Below are 21,264 nucleotides of genomic sequence, written 5' to 3'. Positions count from 1 at the left end.
TCTTCATTTGCAAACCTTTAACAATCTCAAAGTGAATGATTTGTTCGCACAAGGTGGATGATAGAAGAATTCATGGTAAGTAGTCACAAGAGGTCAGTCAGTGGAGCATTTCTAAGCTTAATCCACAACAGACCAAAGTTAATGAAATTGGTAGGGATCATTCTTTCTTTCTCCGTTTGGGTTGGAGTGATTGGAAATAATGTCTACATTCTGTCTGTGTATCTCTCTCTACATTCTGTCTGTCTCTCTCTCTACATTCTGTCTATCTGTCTCTCTCTCTACCTTCTGTCTATCTGTCTGTCTCTCTCTACATTCTGTCTATCTGTCTCTCTACATTCTGTCTATCTGTCTCTATACATTCTGTCTATCTGTCTGTCTCTCTCTCTACATTCTGTCTCTCTCTCTACATTCTGTCTATCTCTATACATTCTGTCTATCTGTCTGTCTCTCTACATTCTGTCTATTTGTCTGTCTCTCTACATTCTGTCTATTTGTCTGTCTCTCTCTCTACATTCTGTCTATCTGTCTGTCTCTCTACATTCTGTCTATTTGTCTGTCTCTCTCTCTACATTCTGTCTATCTGTCTGTCTCTCTCAAACACACACACACACATATATGTCCCATGCTCTATTGTTGAAGGAGGATAAAAATAAACTGACCAAAGAATATATATAAACTGAATATATCCCAATTCCAAAACTGTTTTAGGTTCATTACATTACACATCTATAAAATTAACTGGAAACCAACTTTTATCTGTATTCAAGAAATATTGCCAAGATTTGTGACTGCTTACTACTCTGAATCACAAGGGCAAAGTGGAGGATCTCCAAGTCCGCTGTGTTTATAAATTAACGTGGAGGATCTCCAAGTCTGCTGTGTTTATAAATTCAATCCTAATGCATTATTAGTCAGTGTTGTGCATGTACTCATCCTTACACAAATATACACATCTCAGACAGACATACAGACAGATAGATAGACCCTGTCAATGATATTGTGGGTAACACAAAGGATTTCAGACTCATCATCACTTGAAGTTAAATTCTGCTGATTTACTGTTTAACCAATACATTGCATATCTCCATACCTGGGTCCACCAGGGTTTCAGTGAATATTTTCTTCTGGTTTTTGCTTCTACAGTGACTGCCTTGTGTGAGGTTTCTTAACATGTCATATCCCAAGATCATCACTCCACCATCGCTGTGCCAGTTCTTTAGCGCTGTAGCTCGATCCACATTCTGCTTCACTGAAGATATCTCATACACCTTCAAGGCCAACAATCAGTGTTTGTAATATCCAAGGTCCAATATGTGTTACACATCCGAATTTCATAAATACTGATTATCAACATTTCTCTGTATTCTTTGATCAACTTTTAAACAATATTGTTCTGTCTGTTAAATAGAACTATACTTACATCTACTTCCTTTCTGGTAAATTCCTGCCACATTTCAAACTCGTACTGCCAGTTAAGGACGGTGTTTAGGGGGGCCACGATAAGACAGGTGCTCACCTTTGTCTTCTTGCTATTGGTTAGCATGGTATGAATAAACGTTATTAGCTGGAAAAAAAATCAACACCAAACTAATAATCATTCATTCATGAGAATTATTATCAGAAGCAAATGATTCAAAATGCCCACATTCCTCTTTCATACACCAATGCATGAAACAAATAATTTTGAACCCCCCTACTGGCTCACATTAAGCCAAGGTTCTAATTATACATTTGTCCTTATAATCAGCAGTAAGTCCACAAATTACACACGTCCCATTCACCCGACATTGAGGTGAACAAGCCATGGTATCTCTCCTGTATCATTTCATTCATATTAAAACAAAAATAATAAACATTGCATCAAACTTTAATGGGATTAATCCAGAAGCTTCACTAAAACTGTGACACAGATGAAATATAATGCTGACATTTATTGATTTACATGTATCATTTTGTTATGCTGTGAGAATGGCACAAGTTATCAGCGCTTACAGAATTCTCAACATATCGGTCATCCCTCTCAACCTGTCGAAATCATATTCCATATGTAAAATATCTATTTCTCTAGAGGGCATTTGTGGACCCAGAAACAATTTGTTTGAACATATCTGAATTTACACTACCTGTACATCCCCTACAAATACTTTGTGATACCACTCCAACTCAAGGGACTATGATTATTATCAAATTTAAACTACACTATATAATCCATGTTTCATGTATAGTTTTTTAACTTGTGGCACAATGTTTGTGGACAAGGGTTTTAAATGGCATCACCTACTCTGGAACTTTTAAGGAGGTATGCTACACTAGAGAAATTTGATATGGATGAAAAGTAGAGGATATGTACAATATTTTGAAATTGAAAACTTTTAAATTTACATTATTTAGTCAAAAAATGCAGTTTTAGTTGAAAGTAATCTGAGAAAAATCTAAAACCCATGCTGGACTCAAACTCGCGATCAGTTGACGTGCTAACCTACTGTGCTACTCACCTAGGCAAGAATCTTTTTTAATGAATAGACAAATATTGCTGATATTTATATTTTCATCCATGTTTTAAAAGGAAGTCAGCCATTATGACGATGTAGAGTACCTCCTGATATGAATTAACTCCCTCATTTTGGAAAAGAGAGAAGTCATTCATTTCTAGATGTTGAATCTTACATGCTTTGAGATACGTTTGGCTGAGAACTTTCTTCTCGTTCTGTAGGACAAGTCAAAGACAGACAAATGAAGGAGAAAATTTGATTAGAAAAGCTTATTTGAACTTTGGCTCAGGCTCAGATGACAATAGACATCCATTAAAAAAGATATTCTTCAAAGCTGCATTAACTCCATATAAGCTTGTAGTTTTTCATATTCATCCACGGAGTTACTTTTGTTGTTGTTATATACTGTACATGTACTTACGGATAAGGTTTTTCCAAGACCCATGCAGTGAGCTAAGATGCAACCAGATCCTTCCTCCTTTTTAGCTCTTTTCAGTGATTCATATGTACAATCCCAAACAAATTGTACAGCTAGAAAGGATTAAAAAAAAAAGTAATGTAATGAATGCTTCCCATTCAATTTGTATCTGGAAGCCATTGGAGCTATTCCAATAACAAAAGGCCCATGGGCCACATCGCCCACTTGGGTCCCTCTAGACTGCTCATTTCAGCTTTTGTGAATTTAAAAGATTATTTTTTTTCCAATCTTTATTCCCATGAAAAATTGTTGACCCCATATTGTGTTCAAACCTTGCCCAAAGGGTCACTATGTAATCAAACTTGAATTCACATAACATAGGGATGTCTCCTTATTAATGTGATTGACATGACCTTATTGTTCTGGGGAAGAAAGCTTTTTAAAACAAAGATTTTCTTTCCTGTGTTTATGCATCTAGACTTATAAATGAATAAATTCATTTTTGAATACAAGATGAAAAATTATATGTGGGTAAATCATTTGATTTGATTGGAGATGGTTACATTTGTCCCTAAGATTACAATATATATCAATACAGGTCGACTTTGATAATCACAGAAAGACTTAGAATATAAGAAAATGATTTGTTAAAATTCTCATACAACCATGTGTAGTTTCTACAATAGAAGGGAAATTTTTACCTGTGGAAGAGAAAATATTCATTTTTTTGTCCATAGGGGAAAGGTACCCTTTACTGATTGTAAATAGAACCTTGATAAATCCCTGATAGACCTTCCTGTTCTACATCACTATGCATTTTGGTTTTTTTTTTTAAAGATATGCAGTTGTGGAGAAGATTTTTTTTTTTAGAAAAATGGTCAATTTTTGGTAGTTTTTGCTCTGCCCCTAATGTCCCAAGAGAGCAGGAGTCCTGAAACTTATAATTCAAGTCACCCTTGTCCCAGTTACTTCATAACAAATTTGAAAAGAATTGGAATGGTAGTTATCGAGAAGTTAAAAATGTTCAATTGCTAACACATGACTGACGACAGATGCTGACCAGTTTCCATGTACTCCGGTGACCTAAAAACATGCCTGCCTAATTTGATTTCCTAAAAGAGAACCATTTTTTAATTTTTGCTTAGCCTAAGGCTTATGTTATACCAACTTTCAAAATAGGTTTCTCCTACAACTTAAAAAAAATACCAAACCCGATTTTACAAAAAAACCCGTATCGAACTGAAAATTGAGGCAGTGAATCAAACATTGAAGCAGTCTCTACATTGAACAGCATCAGTTTTTCGGGGAACTGTTTCAGCTCTAACAAATGATATTTGTTTTAAAATGCTTACAAACGATACCATTTTCACAGACCTCTTCTATCCATTCAAGAAGAAGTGAAGAAATTCATCAACTTGTACAATGTTTCATACACAGCGAATTACAACCCTCAAATTTCTAAAAAAAAAATTAGCAGTGAGTTATTGGGAATTTTTTGGGTCTCAAATTGAGAAAAATCAATAGTAGTTGGCGTTGGGAATGGTACCATTTATATAACGGTATCAGTTACATAAAAGAGAAAACGCTGAATACAGATTTCTTCTTTTACCTTCAACTTGGTGGGGTTTCAGTTTAACAACTAGTCCTTTATCCACTTCAATGAGAGGTTTCTTGGTCTCTTCTTCAAAGTCCAAAACTAGCTGCTTTGTTAGAGGGCACTTGGTGGGAGATGACTCATCCACTTCTTGCACAATACCATTGAACTATCAAAATCAGTAAACATCCTGTAAACCAACTATTATATGTGTATTTTTTTTTCATCACAAATGGCCGATGGAAGACTAGTCTATGATTACTTTCCATAATTGAATAGTCACGTTTTATTTCATCCCAAAGTGTGTTTCATCCAAGAAATAAATTTCATTTTTGAAAGATACATGAGGGACATTTCATGAAGTGTGTTGCACCATTTCTTTACATTCTACTTTTCTTTCTAACAGCATTCTCAGCTGTTCAAACAGACATACTACATTCATCAACATACACACAATGCTTACAACTGCAGCACATTCATGTGGAAATGGCAATCATTATAATTTGATTGATTGATTTATATTGGGACACTCGAGAATTTTTCACTCATATGGAGACGTTGCGTTTGCTGGTGAAGGGGTGCACAATTTAGGACTATGCTCGGCGCTTACAGTCTTTGAGCAGGGAGGGATCTTTATCGTACCACACCTGCTGTGACACGGGACCTCGGATTTTGCGGTCTCATCCGAAGGACCGCCCCATTAAGTTGCCTCTTACAACAAGCAAGGGGTACTTGACCTATTCTAACCCGGATCCCCACGGGATTATAATTTGAAAAGATATCAAAGGCAAAAACATTAAAAGGTAAATACTGTGTAAAATCTCGGATCCAATCCAAAACAATATATATTGTACATGTACTGTATGTTGTGTATGAGTAGTTTGAATGCCTGTTAACTTAAAATAAGGCCATTTTTAAAATATCATCAAAAGTTCCATTTTTTAAACTAGTTTTTTGAAAGCATAAAAAAAAATTCTGTTTGACATAATACTAAGATACACTGTAATCTATATATATATACAAGTAGGTCACACAATTTCGGGAATTCATAAAGTGAAAGTCAAAATAAAAGAATTAGGATCAACATTCATGATGAAGGGGCAGGTCACTTTAATTTGCTTTGCAATGTCAGTATAGCTTAAGAAGGTCAAAAATGAAATGGAAAATAATTTCACACATTTCTCCTAGGCTTATCTTGAACTAGGCATCATACTTAATTCCAAGTGGTCAGTTTTGTGTAATGTGTCTAGTTTTGTTTATACTTCTTTGTTGCTGCAAACATCCACAATGATAAATATTCGCAACTCAAAGGTGATCATAAATCTCTTACATATTTCTCGCACGCATATAGAAGTTTGTTTACTGTATTCTAATGCCATTGGCTCTAATATCAACATATCAATACAGCAGGTCTTGTAATTTTCATCATGGACTGCCATTACAAAATAAACAACAGAAAACTAAGAAATTTTAAGTCATCAAAGTCAAGAAAAGTATATTGAGATTCACGTTAGATCGCATCATGATGTGTATCGTGCCGTGAAGTAGCCTGCAGATACACGTCAGATCGCATCATGTGTATAGTGTCGTGACATAGCCTGCAGATTCACGTCAGATCGCATCATGTGTATCGTGTCGTGAAGTAGCCTGCAGTACTAAGGCCTAGTAGTTAAGTTGTTCTTACAAGATCTACTTGTGTCTGATTGTGTTGAATTGACACAAATACTACTTTCATTGAAAAGTAAATATGGAACTAGCTACAGTGTATATAGATATTTACAGATATATCAAAAAGTCCATAAAACTAAATTCAATCGAATTGTCAGCTCTGCTGATAGTAGTCCAAAAGGAACAAAACTTCATAAAGGGAAACATTATACTTTTACAATTTCAAGACAGGGGCATGAAAATTAAAACTTTAAAAATTTCAGAGGAAGACAGACACAATCCTTTGGCTAAGGTGAAGTACCATCATCAAATCTTATCCATACATGTATGTTTGCATTAACAATAAGAAAGTGATCAAATTCTTGTAATCAAATTGTAACATCAAGAAAAATGTGTGAACTTACCAATTTCTGCTTTTCTGCTATCCTCCTTCTTCTTTCTTCTTCAGCTTTAACAGCTGACTTGGTCACAGAGGTCAATTTCTTTTCAGATTTAATCTTCCTTATCTTCTTCCTTTTCAGTCTCTTTGGTGTATCAGGATCATCATCGTCCCCAGATCCACTTTCAGCCTATAGCAATAATTATCATACCATACTGAATAACTACTTTGACTATGACTATATTGGTGATACATATCAAATATAAACACTAGAGATTTCATCAAATTCGGTCATATCTTATTTCTAAAAGAAATTCAATGCACTTTCATAACCACTGCACGTACATGTATATATACCAATCCCAATTCAATAGAGACATACATACACACACATTAAATATAAATATATATATATATATATATATATATATATATATACATGTATATATATATAAGGCCAATTCAACTTAATTGATAGATTATCATTCCCGCCCGCCCCTCAAAAATTGGCCCGCCCCAATTTTTTTTATTTTGCGAAACTTGCGATTTCCGGAATATTTTCATGTCCAATTCCGGTATTTACATTTCTTGTTTACATTTCCGGTATAGGAACGTGAAAAGTCACGTGAAGAAAATAGATTTATATGGTTTTCTTAATTTCTCGCTTTCTTACAGACGTAAATCTTGAAGAAGTTAGGGTTGTTCCATTAAAACATATGAGGTACCCAGGGAAGGCACTTTAAAATTTGGGTAACCACCCATAGAAGCATAAAAATGTAATGAGGGACCACTCACAGAAGCAATTTTAGATAGTGCGGCACCACCCATAGAAGTGAAATAAATGTGAAATACACTTTTTCTTTAAATTCAATATGTATGAATGACTATTTATAACCCCTGAATAGAGGTCTATTTTCAGATGTTCCCAAGCATGATAGTAAAGAGAAGAGTATCTTGGGTCTCATCACCATTCAAATAACTGGCCATCAATGAAGCTTAATCATAGAACCATCAATTTATTTTATCAAGACTGTCTTTCTTAAACACGATGAGCTAAATCAATTTTATAAGTCTACCTGTCCATAAAAAGCCTAGTTTTGTAAATGTTCAAGAACAACTATTAGGCCACAGTTTTTTAATTTATTGGTTTACGGATTTTAAAAATAAAATTTAGGGTCGGTCGGGAGGAAAAAAAATAAAATAAAATAAACATTTTTAATATCTATTGTTTCATTTTCAATAAATCATTAACATTATTTCATGAGTACAAATAAACAAAACATGTATTTTAAAAATATTAGATAAAAAATTCTTTAGAGTGACTAGTACATTAATATGAATTTTGGAAAAAAAATGCAATTTCAAATTCAGTGTATAACTATATACATGTATCTATGTTACACTTTGGTAGAACATAAGCCGAGAATGTGTAAGGTCATATCTCTTTGATGTATCCAGTATTTATATAATGTTGTTCAGTAATTTTGCTGTATTATGCTCAATAAAGATTTTACATTAACAAATTGTAAACATAAAGAAAAAAAATTAATATACAGTAAGCACTAAATTACAATTGTATGTAGAAATTCCACTTTTAGTTTCAGAATGTTTATACCCCCATGAAATAATTTTTAACCCCAATTTTCCCCACATAGACATGCCCATGGAATTATCTACCATCTTTTTGAAAGAAAAGTTTCTTGTTTTTCATTTTTATTTGATACTCAAAATTCTTTCCACTACTACACAAGGTATACTAATTTACGAGAAATATGCATACCTTTCTGAGTTTTATCTGGTCATATTTTTTACAGGCGTTCATCATAATATCAAAAGCATCTAACAATTTCTCACACTGTTAGAACTATTCCCTGTTAGGATTTTTGACGGCAGAGATGCACGTACATGTATTCAAATACATTTATTATGACAATCACTAGTTAGAATAATCTAAATGTGTCTCGGTACAGGTCCTCACCACACTCAAACCGGGTCTGTAGGACATTATCACTTTAACGATAGAACATCCAATCTAGTAAAGTCGCTAACAACTGTACCTTCCTCTCATCTTTAAACACCCAAATAGCACTGCATTTTGTGTTATGTTAGCAGCAAGAATACCGCCAATTGTATGAGAAATATTTATTTCTATCAATTCCTTTATTTCGTGATGAAATGTCATCTCAGCATCTGTTTCATCGCCAAGAATGATATAGGTATCGTTACTGTCATCGTGCGTGGCCATATCTGTTTACATGGTTTTTAAAAATACGGAATAAAGATATTTCACAAAACGAATAGTGATTACCAAATACAAATCAATACGTTTGCGTTTCACGATTTTCTATTCGTAAAATTGAAAATGCATTTTATTTTTATTTTCGATTTGACATGTTGGGTAGAATCGGCAGAATTAAAAAAAAAAACCCGTTTCAATGGACCACGAGCACGTTTCGTTTTCCATTTTGGACAAGGGAGATAATCCTAATTTCCGGTCGCTATAATTTTAGAGTCAAACCGGAAACGATAACCGGATCGCGGTACTTCATCGACCGAGATAAAATGAAGACAGAAAACGGCGTTTGTTTCACATTCTACTTTCAACCCTTCCCTTCTCTTGTTGCATTCCTCTCAGTTTCGGTAAAAAAATAAAGATTTTATCAAAACAACCACCCACAGATGCAGTTTTCTGGCAGTAGGTACCCACCATAGATGCAATTTTCTACCAATGACAAGCACCCATAGATTTTTTTTAAAATTGCCGTCCCCGGGTACCTCATATGTTTTAATGGAACAGCCCTTAGGTATATTTCTGTTATATCCTTAAATTAAAGCTTAACCTGGAATTAGTGTATGAAAATAGCATAGATTGATATCCATCTGCCATTAAATGATGCGGATCTGTTGGGGAAAAAAACATCGTTTGTCTTTAATATTTTTCTCAGAAAATTAAAATAAAAAAATTAAAATCCTCCCACCCGCCCCATACTTTTTGCTGATCCTGGATGATAATCTACTAATTAAGTTGAATTGGCCTAACACTGATTTTTCCAAACTGAAAAATATTCTGTTAACATGGGTAATGTCTTATGCTCAAGTGTGGGCCTAACCATATTCTGTTCTTACACAAGCTGGTGACTGACAGTCTAAAATGCAATATGAAACAATAATCTTGAAGAGAAGAATCCCAGGTTTTTGTCATGAACTAAATCCACTTACCTCATCGTTGTCTTCGTCACTGACAGCTTCTTCGTCATCAGAACTGCTAGGAGCTTTGATTCTTCGCCTCTTCCTAGCTTTCCCCGTGCCTGCCTTCTTTTTACCACCTTTAGCCGGCTTTTTCTTCTTCTTTCCTAATGTGATAAATTCTTCCTCGCTGTCTGTTTCATTTTTCTCACTACTGGAAGATTCTGCTTTCCTCTTCTTCCTGAAAATCAACAGTTATACAACCTGTGAATACATCATCAAGAAGTTCATAAGCCACATAGCTCATCTGAGCAGCTGTATTTACCCAGTATAAACTTCAAATCCCATTGTGGTCCTCCTAGTCCAAGGGGGTCAAGGTAAGAACAACTTTGAGTGTATACAACATATCAAATTTGAAAAATTGTCCTGTTGTAGTTTTTAAAAGATTTTTTAAAGTATTATGAAGAAGACTTTGATGTAAACCCAGTCATAGACTATTAGTAATTCATTTTTAATTAGTGATAGGCAATCGGACCAAAAACCATAATCGATTATTGGCAATAATCGGATACACGTAATCGATTATAATCGGAATTGGCATTTAAGTGTTTCCCTAACGGAATCATTAAATATATGGAAACAACATTTGAATTCTTCGTTTCATTTGAATCAGAATTTCAATATATCAAGTAATGGAATTTATCTCTAATCTCAATGTATCAAAGAGATCAGAGATAGACTCCTTTATTTGACTGTTGAATGTCGTTCTTGTTGCCGTCCTTCATATCTCCCGCCATTTTGGTTGCTTATTTTTTATCGGATTTGACATACAGAAAATAAAATTTGAACAAAGTTGAAGTGATTTCCGGATTTTGTTTGGTCACAATATCAATTAGTTGCATCGTAGGTCTCTCAATGACCAACAATCGATCATCGGCGACAATTGTTTCATCACTATTTTTAATGAATTGATTTGTTTGTTTGGCAATATCAGAGGGATGGCCCAATTAATAACAATTCACGATGTTTGAAATTTTGATCAATTTTTCTCCTTCCGAGGTAGAGTACATAAAGATTTCACAGGAGTCCTCTTGGAAAGATGACATAGTGACATTTGATATAAAGAAGCAGTGTTAATCAATTTAGAAATAAGAATTACGTAATGCAAATTCAGAAATACACATTATTTAAATTTCAATATACAGACACACAGATGAACCCCTTTAAATATCATATATAGCCAGGAGTTTTTGAAGAAGATGAAATGATGAACCACTGAAAGTCACTGGTCGCAATAGGTCACTTGAGTGATTCACATGACCTATATCTACCTTTTGCTTTTGGGTACAACATCTGAGTCACTGCTTGAAAGTTTAGCATCCAGAAGGTCATCCTTCTTCCTCTTTCTTTTTGGTACATCTTCTTCTGTCTCACTTTCAGAGTCAATAGATAACTTTCCCTTCTTTACTGCCTTCCTTGTTTTTCTTGGTGTAATTATGACCTCTGTAAATCAAATAACCTCGACTCATTTGCAAAGAATCTAAAAAATCACCCACAACGCAAAAGAACAGCTTTGCGGATATTCTAACGTTCTTTAATCAACAATACTTAATTCATTGGTTTCTTCTCAATATTCTAAATGCATAAACCAACTTAGTAAAAGGACAAACCAGAATCGCTGCTGTCCTTGTCCTCCTCCTCATCATTGCTGCTGTCCTTGTCCTCCTCATCTGTCACCTCTTCTTCCATTTCTTTTAACAACTCCTCTTTGGCTTTGGCATTTGCTGAGCAATCCTTTAAAAATCATCAAAAATTGAATAAATCTTATAGTAGGAGCACCCCCCTCCCCCTCCCACTTATCATTTGCATGATCATGCCTAAAAGACTGTTTAAAATGTAATTTTAGCTATATTACATTCCTCCATAATAAGGTAGACCATGTAATATATTGTGTTCATGAGTTGAATTTCATATTAAACAAGAATTATTCTACATAATGTACCATGTCGATTTCTCCCTCTGGCTCATCAACTTCCGTATTGTCAGTATCTTCCTCCGTAGCATCAGAAGAAGAGCTTTCACCCCCTGAAGTTCCTTTTTTTTTGTCGGTTTTCTTTTTTCTATCTACAATACAGTGCAAAACACCCATGACCCTTAACAGTCAAATTAAGTATTACAGAATGAAAATTCAAATCAGAAAAAAGATATATGAATAGTCCCACCCTATAAGGCTTGAACCCTTGGTCTGGAGATCTTGACTTTCATAGTATGGTGGAAGCATCCATACTATATGTACTTTAACTATCCACTACCATGTTTGTAGACATTAAGGAGTTAGGTGAATTTTAATGATGATTGAAATTCAATGTATTCATGAGTAAAGAGCATTGAAGATTCAATACACCAGTTCCGAGATTAAAGCTCTTCTGTGTAGAAGATGAATTTAGCGGAACTTTGAATGCCTAAATGGGACAGAGTGGACCTACAGTCAGTGAGCAAGAAGATAAAATGTAATAAAAGCGCCTTGTCTTTAAATATTTAAATGAAGAAAATAAAAAATACTGTCAAAAGAAATATTTTACTATAGTGGAAGTATAAAAACAATGTCATATTTGCAAGTACTATATCCTGCATATGATATGTACGAGCAACGAAACATAATAAGAATTCCATATACTTAATTACTCCCTGAATACCTATCATTTACTTCGTTTGTGTATCAGTCGAATTTAGGCGATAAAACTGCATATGAGAAACTTACTGAGCAGATTTACTTATGCAGTAATGAATATTTGTCCCACTCCCGTATGTAAACTACTAGTTTCACGCCTTACTATGTACAAAGAGTTTTTCAAAGAAAAATAACTCGGACGTATTTCAAAACTGGCGTATTCATGCAGGGCACAAGTAGAAAAGGTATTTAAATTTGCCCAATTTTTAAAAGTTTTAATAACATCTGTAGGGCCCCAATTCCCACCCATCCTAAGATGATGTGCATAAAATTTTGTGAAAATTTGCCTTGTTTTCCTTTGGCATGATATTTCAAATATTTAAAAGTTTACAAATGCTGCACAAAAACAAATTGTAATGGGTCACCCGACTTCAGTTATCTAAAATCTACATCTCTGATATTCTCTAAATTTTGAACACATTACAAAGCATCTGGGTGATTCATAATTACTAATAATATTACCACATGCTTTTGACTTGCTGGAGGATTTCTCCTTTTTGGCTGTCTTCTTGGTTGTCCGAGACTTTGAAGACTTAGCAGGGGTCTTGGCTAATTTTTCAATGTCTTTCTCGAGGTCTGAATTATAATCAGATGAATCAACCTCTTTCCTTTTCTTTTTTGCAGGCTTTTTCTCCGATGCTAGAATAAAGAATCATTCATACTGCATGTAAATCAAAATCATACACAGCAAACAATGGTCATACAATTACTTTGCTGATAAAGTTTGCCTTCAATTAAAACTCACCAAAAATACCAATATTCAGAGATTTAAATCTGATACCTGATCTATTTGACTTTCTGGAGGAACGACGGGGCTTTGACACGTTAAAATCTTCATCATCACTGTCGTCACCGTCATCACTCTCCTTCTCCGTGTCATCACTTTCGCTGTCATCCTTATCTGTTGTATCAACATCCTTAGATTTCTCATTACCATTACTTTTGTCCCTTTTCACCTTTGATGCATTTTTGGTCTTTTTCAAACTCAAATCCCCTTTGTCAGTCTTTTTATCTGTATCAGTTTTGGACTGATCTTTACCTCTGGTCTGGTTTTTGTCTGAATCACTGTTTGTGTCTTGAGACTTACATCGTTTTTTCCTGATTGGTTTGCATGCTTCGGAATCTGTTCCATCTATGCCTTTGTTTCTGGTTTTCCTTGTGGAACTCTCCTCTCCTTCGTCCTCTTTTGTTGTGGAAGAAACATCTTCATTATCTTTAGTTGAATCCCCTTCCTCTTCCACTGGCTCAGACTTTCCACTCTTGACTTTTTTGGATACCATTTTTAATTTTACAACCAGTTTTCCTTTTCCTTTTTTCTCCTTCTTTTCTTTGGATTCTTCATGATGTGAATCCTCATTTTCACTTCCTACTTCTTCAGCAGCATCCTTTATCAGTTCTTGTTCAGCTTTAGCATTCTCTGTAACCCTTGTACTGTCATTATCATCCTGTGACGTACAGTTTGCATTTGATGCATCCAGTTTTTGACTATCGGTTTCCATTGGCGAAGGACTAAGCACAACAACATCTGAATCCTCCTCCTCGGCTTTGGCTTTAGGGGTACTAGTTACCAAGGGAGAATTTGCTCCGCCTGGTTTATCAAACTTCTGAGGAGTTTCTACTTTCATTGATGAACCATTTCTATCCAAAGGACTTCCTGTTAGCAAGACAGAAGCAAGTGCTGGATGAGATCCTTGTTGACTTAGATTCATTGCTTTCACTCCTGCAGCAGACGTCTTCATTGCCATTTCTTGTAAAAACAGGTTAACACCACTTTTTACACAACTTACAGCCGAAAGACGGGCTTTCAGCTGCTCTTGACTCAATGTTCGGAGAGAAATTTCAAATGGTAATTTATCTAAATTTGATTCTGCTATAACATTTTCCTGTATATTTTTCAGTAATTGTTGAAGATTGTCTGTCATTGAAAGCAAGTTAGAAGTGATACTATGAACATTTCCAGGCAAAAGTCCAGTAAATGACATAGATGGACCCTCAGTGGGAAGGTTGGACGACATTGATTGTATAGGCCGTGCAAAAGGCTTACTCTGAGTCCGTACGATATTAGCATTCGGATACACCATCTCAAACTTTGTGGTCTTGCCACTATTAGGATCTACTACAATTTTCTCTGTATTGATTGTTGTTCCAGCATGTGGCTGAGTAAGAATGGCTTTTTGGAATTCACTGGGAGATGAGGAACGAGATGATGTATTGCTGGTAGTCATAACCTTCATCAGTTGTTTGTTTTCTGTAGGTTTGCTAGCTTTGTTTCCTGACTTAAATTCTGAGGCTTCCATTTTAGAATCCTTAGACTTGGTGGCACCATTTATTGCTCCCTGCTGTTGTTTCATTTTTTCCTTGGTTTTCTTTTCCTCGGCCTCCATGTGACTCAAGACTCTCTGACATTCTTTCCGCAGAGGCTTTAATGCTGTGCTATCACATACATAGCATTTCCATTGCTTACCTATATAAACAAGAGACTCATGGGCCACATCGCTCATTTGAGCCACCTTGGCCCTGCTGTTGTTTAAGGTCAACACAGAAATATTACAAGGTCTTGCCATAAAGAATCTCTATATAAATATGAAAACTCTACCTTTACTTCATGAGATATAGGTCAGTTTTTTTTAAGTCTGTCAAACTGAGGTCCAGTGATTTTTCTACATATTTTACAAAGGTCCTGTGGCCTTCGAATTGGGAAAAATTGTCAACATTTCAGTCAAAATGGGAAAATCAATTTTATGGTAAATAAGTTTTAAAATCATATTAAACATTATATTATCTTTATTTTACACATCTAGCTAATTTTCTTTCACCTTCTAAAATTGATTTCAACAAACTTTAATCTGCACTATGTCAGGAAGCATTTATATAAATTTAAACTTTTCTGGCCAAGTGGTTCTTGATAAGATTTTTAAAAGATTTTCCCTACATATCAGCATATCATTCTTTGATACCCTATTAAGGCCCCACCCTACCCCTAAGGTCATGATTTTAACTTGAATCTGCACTATGTCAGGAAGCTTTCATGTAAATCTCAGCTTTTCTGGCGCAGTGGTTCTTGAGAAGATTTATAAATGACCCCACACTATTTTTGTGATTATTTCTCCTTTCAAGGACACATAGTCCTTCATTTGTACTAATCTGAATCCCATTCCCCATGGATGCTTTTAGCCAAGTTTCGTTGAAATTGGCCCACTGGTTCTGGAGATGAAGTCTTACATTTGAAATGTTTACAGTCAGACAATGGACAACAGGTGATCAGAAAAGCTTATCTGAGCTTTCAGCTCAGGTTAGCTAAAAACATTTCAAGTACCAGTAACATGAATACACAGTTACACAAGTATTAATGTTAATTTGCTATAAAAAATAGTAATACTATCAGAGCTGAAACGAATGTTCAAATATTTGCAAATGAATAGTAAATCGCAATTTAATATTCGAATATTCAGTCACGTGACAGTGTCATATATCCACATACAAGTTAATAATTAACAACACAGTAAACTGTGCTGCATAATGTGGCCAATATTAACAGAGAATACGTTTGTAGATTTAGTGTAGTTTTAGTGCTTGGTATTATCATATGTAGATTTTGTTGTTTAGTTAATATTCTCTGTTAATATTGGCCAATTATATAATTCTTTACGTTTGTCCTGGAGAAGGGACAGGTCGTCTCGAAAATTTGGTTGTTCGTGTTTTTGGTCGTTTTAGTGCTTTGTATATTTTTTTGTATTTGACCTTGTATTCACGTTGTAGATCCGACACTTCTAGATACCAGATGTTTATACAAACATCCTTCAGCTTCTTGGTATGGAAGATACATCATTTCTCATAATCATAATACCATTTTTGTTCGTTTACATCAAAAGTAAAAATAGTTTTCCACCATGCAGAGACAAAAATTCGAGCTTGATATTTAGTCCACTTTATGATATCGATATCACATACATGTACTAGCATATACATGTATAAGCAGAATTCATTTTTTGCGAGATTTGAAAAATATACTTAATATTAGTGATTGGAATCGGCTAGAATTTCATAATCGATGATTGGTTTACTGCAACTAACTAATTATGGATTATATTCGGACCTAGAGAAATTCTTAACTACTAAAAAAGTGTAAATAAATATTTTCTACATATATGTTTGTTGTTTCTATTGCTAAGAGAATGTAAATGAATATTTTCTGTGTGTATTTGGTATTCTTTTACTATCTTAATGTCCTTTAATAACATATATGAAAGTCAATATGAATTTTAAAAAGGTTTATGCGCCAAAAATGGATTTCATTTGCTTCACTTATCGGCTATCCCCATATATCAAAGTTACATGTCATTAACTTACGGTAATCCGGCATAATTAAAATTCAGCAAAGAAAAATAAGGAAAGAAGAACATGTTGATTAAAAACAAAACAAAAACAAATCAGATCTATTGTCACCATTTGAAAACACGACATGAGCAATATGACAGATTGCTGCAGAGTAACAGTGGCCTTTGAAAGTTGTTTTATCTACACAATTCACACATGGCTTGGCTTGTATCAAGATTTTCCTTGATGGATGGTCCTTCGTTTATTATCAAAAGTATGTCTATCTGACCATACGAACGTGCTTTATTCCCCGATATGAATACTTTCACTGTCATGTGTGCCGCCATTATGATAAACAAAACTTTTAGGTTAATAGATAGGTCATGGCAGGAATATTCTTCAAAAACTAGTCATTGAGAAATTAAATCTAAAAACAAATTAATTGGAATAAAATTTTCATAATCGAGTGCTTAGAATTTGCCAACAATCGACTGATTTTTTATTATAATCAATGATTGGAACACCACTACTTATTAATACATTGTAGTTGATCACAGGTGATTCAAAATCTGAATGCTTGTACTGTATATTAAAAGGAAAAATCTAATAAAAAAAATTAACACTGTTGTAATTCTCGAAAATAAGGTCGATGTATAATATAGGGCGAAAAGAGAAAAATCATTAGACTGGTCGGTGCAGTAGACAGGGTGAAAACTTTATTGAGATCTAGAGCCCATGTGTATTATATATCAGAGTTATCTTTCCTTCCCCTCATCTGCAAAGTAAAGCAACTTTTTCATCTTCAGATGCAATTTTTTTTAAAGACATAAGCCTTATATAGATCAATTGCATACACTGGATGGGGCTAAAAAGCTAGCAGAAAAAAAATATATATTGACCTTATTACCGATAACTAAAGTACAATTGTTTATTATTATCTTCGATTTAGTTTGATCTTGAGGTATGCTACACTAGAGAAATTTGATGTAGATGAAAAGTGGAGGATATGTACAACAATATTTTGAAGTTGAAAATTTTCAAATTTACTTTATTTTGTCAAAAAATACAGTTTTAGTAGAAGGTAATCTGAAAAAAATTTAAAACCCCTGCTGGACTCAAACCTACGACCTACATTTCAGCAGCCGGTATTCTAACCTACTGAGCTACTCGGCTAGGTATTTAAATCGAAAAGGAAAAGTCAAATATTGCTGATATCGATTTTATCATCCATGTTTTTAAAGGAAGTCAGCCATTATGACGATGTATAGTACTACCTTAAAAACAAAATGTTTCCAGAAACAAGACACGTTTATATAGTGGCATAAAATTTTCATCATCTAACATGGCAACTTCTTGTGAGGGATCTTGGATTAAAAAGAATTAATAAATCTAATGTAAATGTTGAATTTATTTTTTAATCTTATATTTTCCTGTCATTTAAGCTTTAAAAAGTATGCATTACTGAAAAGAATAGAAAATTTAATATAAAATATTAAGTTCTGTCAATATTCTCACACATAATAAAACTGGTGGTTTAGAAGTGGTCCAAAGTAACATTTTATTAAAAAAAAGTTTATATATGACCAGACAGTGACAAATATTTGAATACAAAGGGAATAGTAGTCCTGAATACTCAAATATTCATTGACAGCTCTAAATACATGTATTTGTAATAAAAGTATTTTACATGTCAGAGGAAATATTCGCAATACTTTAAATTTTGAAAACCATTTTGTCTTATTTCAAATACAAGAACCCTAGATTTAAAGGAAAAAACAAATGTAAACATCTCCTAGAACATGTACAGTATACATAATTACACCAACTTTTATAGAAAATATTAAATCAATAATTTAATACCATCTTCTGTAACAATGCTGATTTCAGATCTCCCTAAATTCCTGATGATGCAACTCTTGCAGAAGGCATTGTGACAGAAATCACACCCAAACAACTTTCCTCCCTCACTACACCATCTACACTGTTCATCCAACCCATCCGCATCTTGAGATATTGGTCCGCTGGTGTGGTATTTGTAGCAATTCTGGAAAATATTTAAACCATCTATTGCTCTACAAGGCAGGACATCGCCTAAAAACAATTATTTTTGGCCAAGATATAGGTCCAAAGTGTTGTAAATATTTTTTTTAAACTTTAATATAAAATTCATATAAATCAAAGGGACAGAAAAAAGTTCTTACAACTTCCTCTCCTAGTTTTTGTTTTTGTTTTTTGTGTTCATGCTTATTGAATCTTGCAAATCTGATTAAATTCCATCAAAAAACGACCGACGAATCTGTTGTTGTACATTGATTTTCAATCAAACCATGAAAATATTTCACCAATTCTAAGTATTGCTGGATATTTTAATATGCAACAGCATTCAAAACACAACTCCAATCAGGCTTGAAGTTTAACACACGTTGTCTATCTTTAATAACGAATCAATAGTATATTCTCCCTTTTGATTAATGATATGGAATAAATTTACAACTTACAACTTTGAGTGCGGCCATGACCCTCCACAATACACCTTTCCAAACAATCAACCAAACCCAACAACACATACAATTCTACATGTAAATATAATTACCTTGCAAACTAAGACCTTTAGCTGAGGGTGTTTCCTCACGCTGCCAGATTTGTTGGTGTTGACTTGCTCCCCACATGCTGTACAAGACACTCTACCTAGGCCCTTGGAACTAAAATCTATCAAGTACAGTAACAACAGTATAAAAATTCAGTAACAACAGTATAAAAATTCAGTGGTATGTATAAGCTAATGCATGCATTCAATAATCATTTTCTAATCAATATCTGAACTTCAACTATTGCCATCTTTTTAACAGACTTGATAAAACAATAGCCAATGTTTACGAGTCTAAAAGAAGTATGGGCAGTGTATTATGAAAGGGATTTTTGCAAGTTAATATTTCTTAAAGTACAGTAAATAGTACATGCTTCAAAGGGTATTCTACAGAAGAAGTTTCATGAGAGAGAGAGAGAGAGAGAGAGAGAGAGAGAGAGAGAGAGAGAGAGAGAGAGAGAGAGAGAGAGAGAGGTGGGGGGGGGGGAGGGAGAGAGAGAGGTCTTCATATGAGGATCCAGATAGTCTCAAATCAACCACATGTGTGTGTATACTCCCCACAAATGTCTGAATGCTTTCTAGAGAAGAAAAAAATTCCCCTTTAAATGGTGTTGATCTAGTAAACAAAAAATAAGGATGTTTTTGAAAGAAAATGTGTTTATAACAGTGCCTGATAAAAATTGCTAGTTCCTTGTATGAACTCAAAACGATACTTATCATGATTAACTGAAAGTATTGTATTTTAAACCAGGGGCATACCAAGTGTAACTTTCAACTTGCATAATTGTCACACAAGAAAGAGTCCAAAAAGATCTTTTACGGAAGATTTTTTTTTTTGCAGTGGAAAATCTTTGCTTCAAGTCTCAAGACTTTGATTCAAAGTAGTTTTTATGGATGCAGGTCTCACTTTTTTTAACAAGCCAATCAACATCTTTATCAGAATTTTGATGAGCCTCACTTTGAGTTCAGATAAAAAATACTGAACAAAGAGCCCACACATTTCTGGGGAGTATTATAACATATGTCTAAATGATCAAGACTAGGATCAAAGGTGCTTTTTATTTATCTATAAAATTCTCTACTTTTCAAAGGGTACAATGCTATTGTTAATACTTCTTTAACAATGATTTACAATTTAAATATCTATTATCACAGGTATTGGTTCACAGTCACCAATGGCAAGTAAAATTTTATATAGGCCTTACAAGTTGACAAGAATGTTGTCCAAAAGGCAAATAAAGTAGCCCTTTTCAATTTTTAACAATTTGATTTTTCTAGAAGGTCCCACCTTTTCTTTAGTACTAATATAACCCACCTATCAAAATCAAAACAACAGAAATCATAACATGTGTTTCACCACTCCACATCTTTAACCATGAAAGTTGGTGCGATATTTACAAGTAGGTGTAAAAGCAGTACAGAACTTTGTCTCATGATGTCTCATTTTCTATTTAAAGCAATACAAGTTCTCAAAGCCCAACTATCAGCAAACGTCCATATACATGGAGGAACACCCTTTGTGAAAACAATTGTCACAATTCAATTGGTGCTACATTTACATTCAGAAAGTCACAAAAACTGTTAAATCTTCTAAAACTTCTGGTTGTGAATTAAATGTGATGTGATGCTGTGATGTAATTCTGCTTAGGACATTAAGCACTAAATATGTTTAACAATTTTCAGGAAATTGCAAAAAGGAGACATATTCCTCACTATAGCACTAATAAAGCGCAAAGCCTGTCAGATGTTTATTCACTATGAACAGATGAATGTGTCTGAGACAAAATTATTTTAGGATTCAAATTTGCATGTGCTTAAAAAGGGTTAAAGGACACATCGCATGTTTTTAAACTTTTTAATTTTTTCAGCAAAATTAATTCATTTCATGCCTA

The 21,264-nt window shown here is 34.1% G+C and overlaps 1 protein-coding gene across 3 annotated transcripts in view; it reads right to left on the bottom strand.

Annotated features, from left to right (window-relative positions):
* Positions 1–21,264, bottom strand: part of LOC125682554 (transcriptional regulator ATRX-like) — a 52,844-nt gene that overhangs the window by 25,081 nt on the left and 6,499 nt on the right. For all 3 annotated transcript variants that reach the window (XM_056155614.1, XM_056155616.1, XM_056155615.1), the window contains 13 exons: positions 19,379–19,494; positions 18,646–18,829; positions 13,250–14,932; positions 12,931–13,107; positions 11,740–11,861; positions 11,408–11,531; positions 11,069–11,240; positions 9,771–9,978; positions 6,577–6,741; positions 4,520–4,673; positions 2,914–3,023; positions 1,421–1,564; positions 1,091–1,268 (listed from right to left, as the gene is read on the bottom strand). In XM_056155614.1, the coding sequence (XP_056011589.1) occupies positions 1,091–1,268; positions 1,421–1,564; positions 2,914–3,023; positions 4,520–4,673; positions 6,577–6,741; positions 9,771–9,978; positions 11,069–11,240; positions 11,408–11,531; positions 11,740–11,861; positions 12,931–13,107; positions 13,250–14,932; positions 18,646–18,829; positions 19,379–19,494 (3,537 nt within the window). The remainder of the gene's footprint in view (positions 1–1,090; positions 1,269–1,420; positions 1,565–2,913; positions 3,024–4,519; positions 4,674–6,576; positions 6,742–9,770; positions 9,979–11,068; positions 11,241–11,407; positions 11,532–11,739; positions 11,862–12,930; positions 13,108–13,249; positions 14,933–18,645; positions 18,830–19,378; positions 19,495–21,264) is intronic.

Source organism: Ostrea edulis, chromosome 2 (genome assembly GCF_947568905.1).
Source record: "Ostrea edulis chromosome 2, xbOstEdul1.1, whole genome shotgun sequence".
NCBI classification, from domain to species: domain Eukaryota; kingdom Metazoa; phylum Mollusca; class Bivalvia; order Ostreida; family Ostreidae; genus Ostrea; species Ostrea edulis.
The sequence above is the reverse complement of the archived record's forward strand: the minus strand, read 5'-3'. Positions and strand labels throughout refer to the sequence as shown.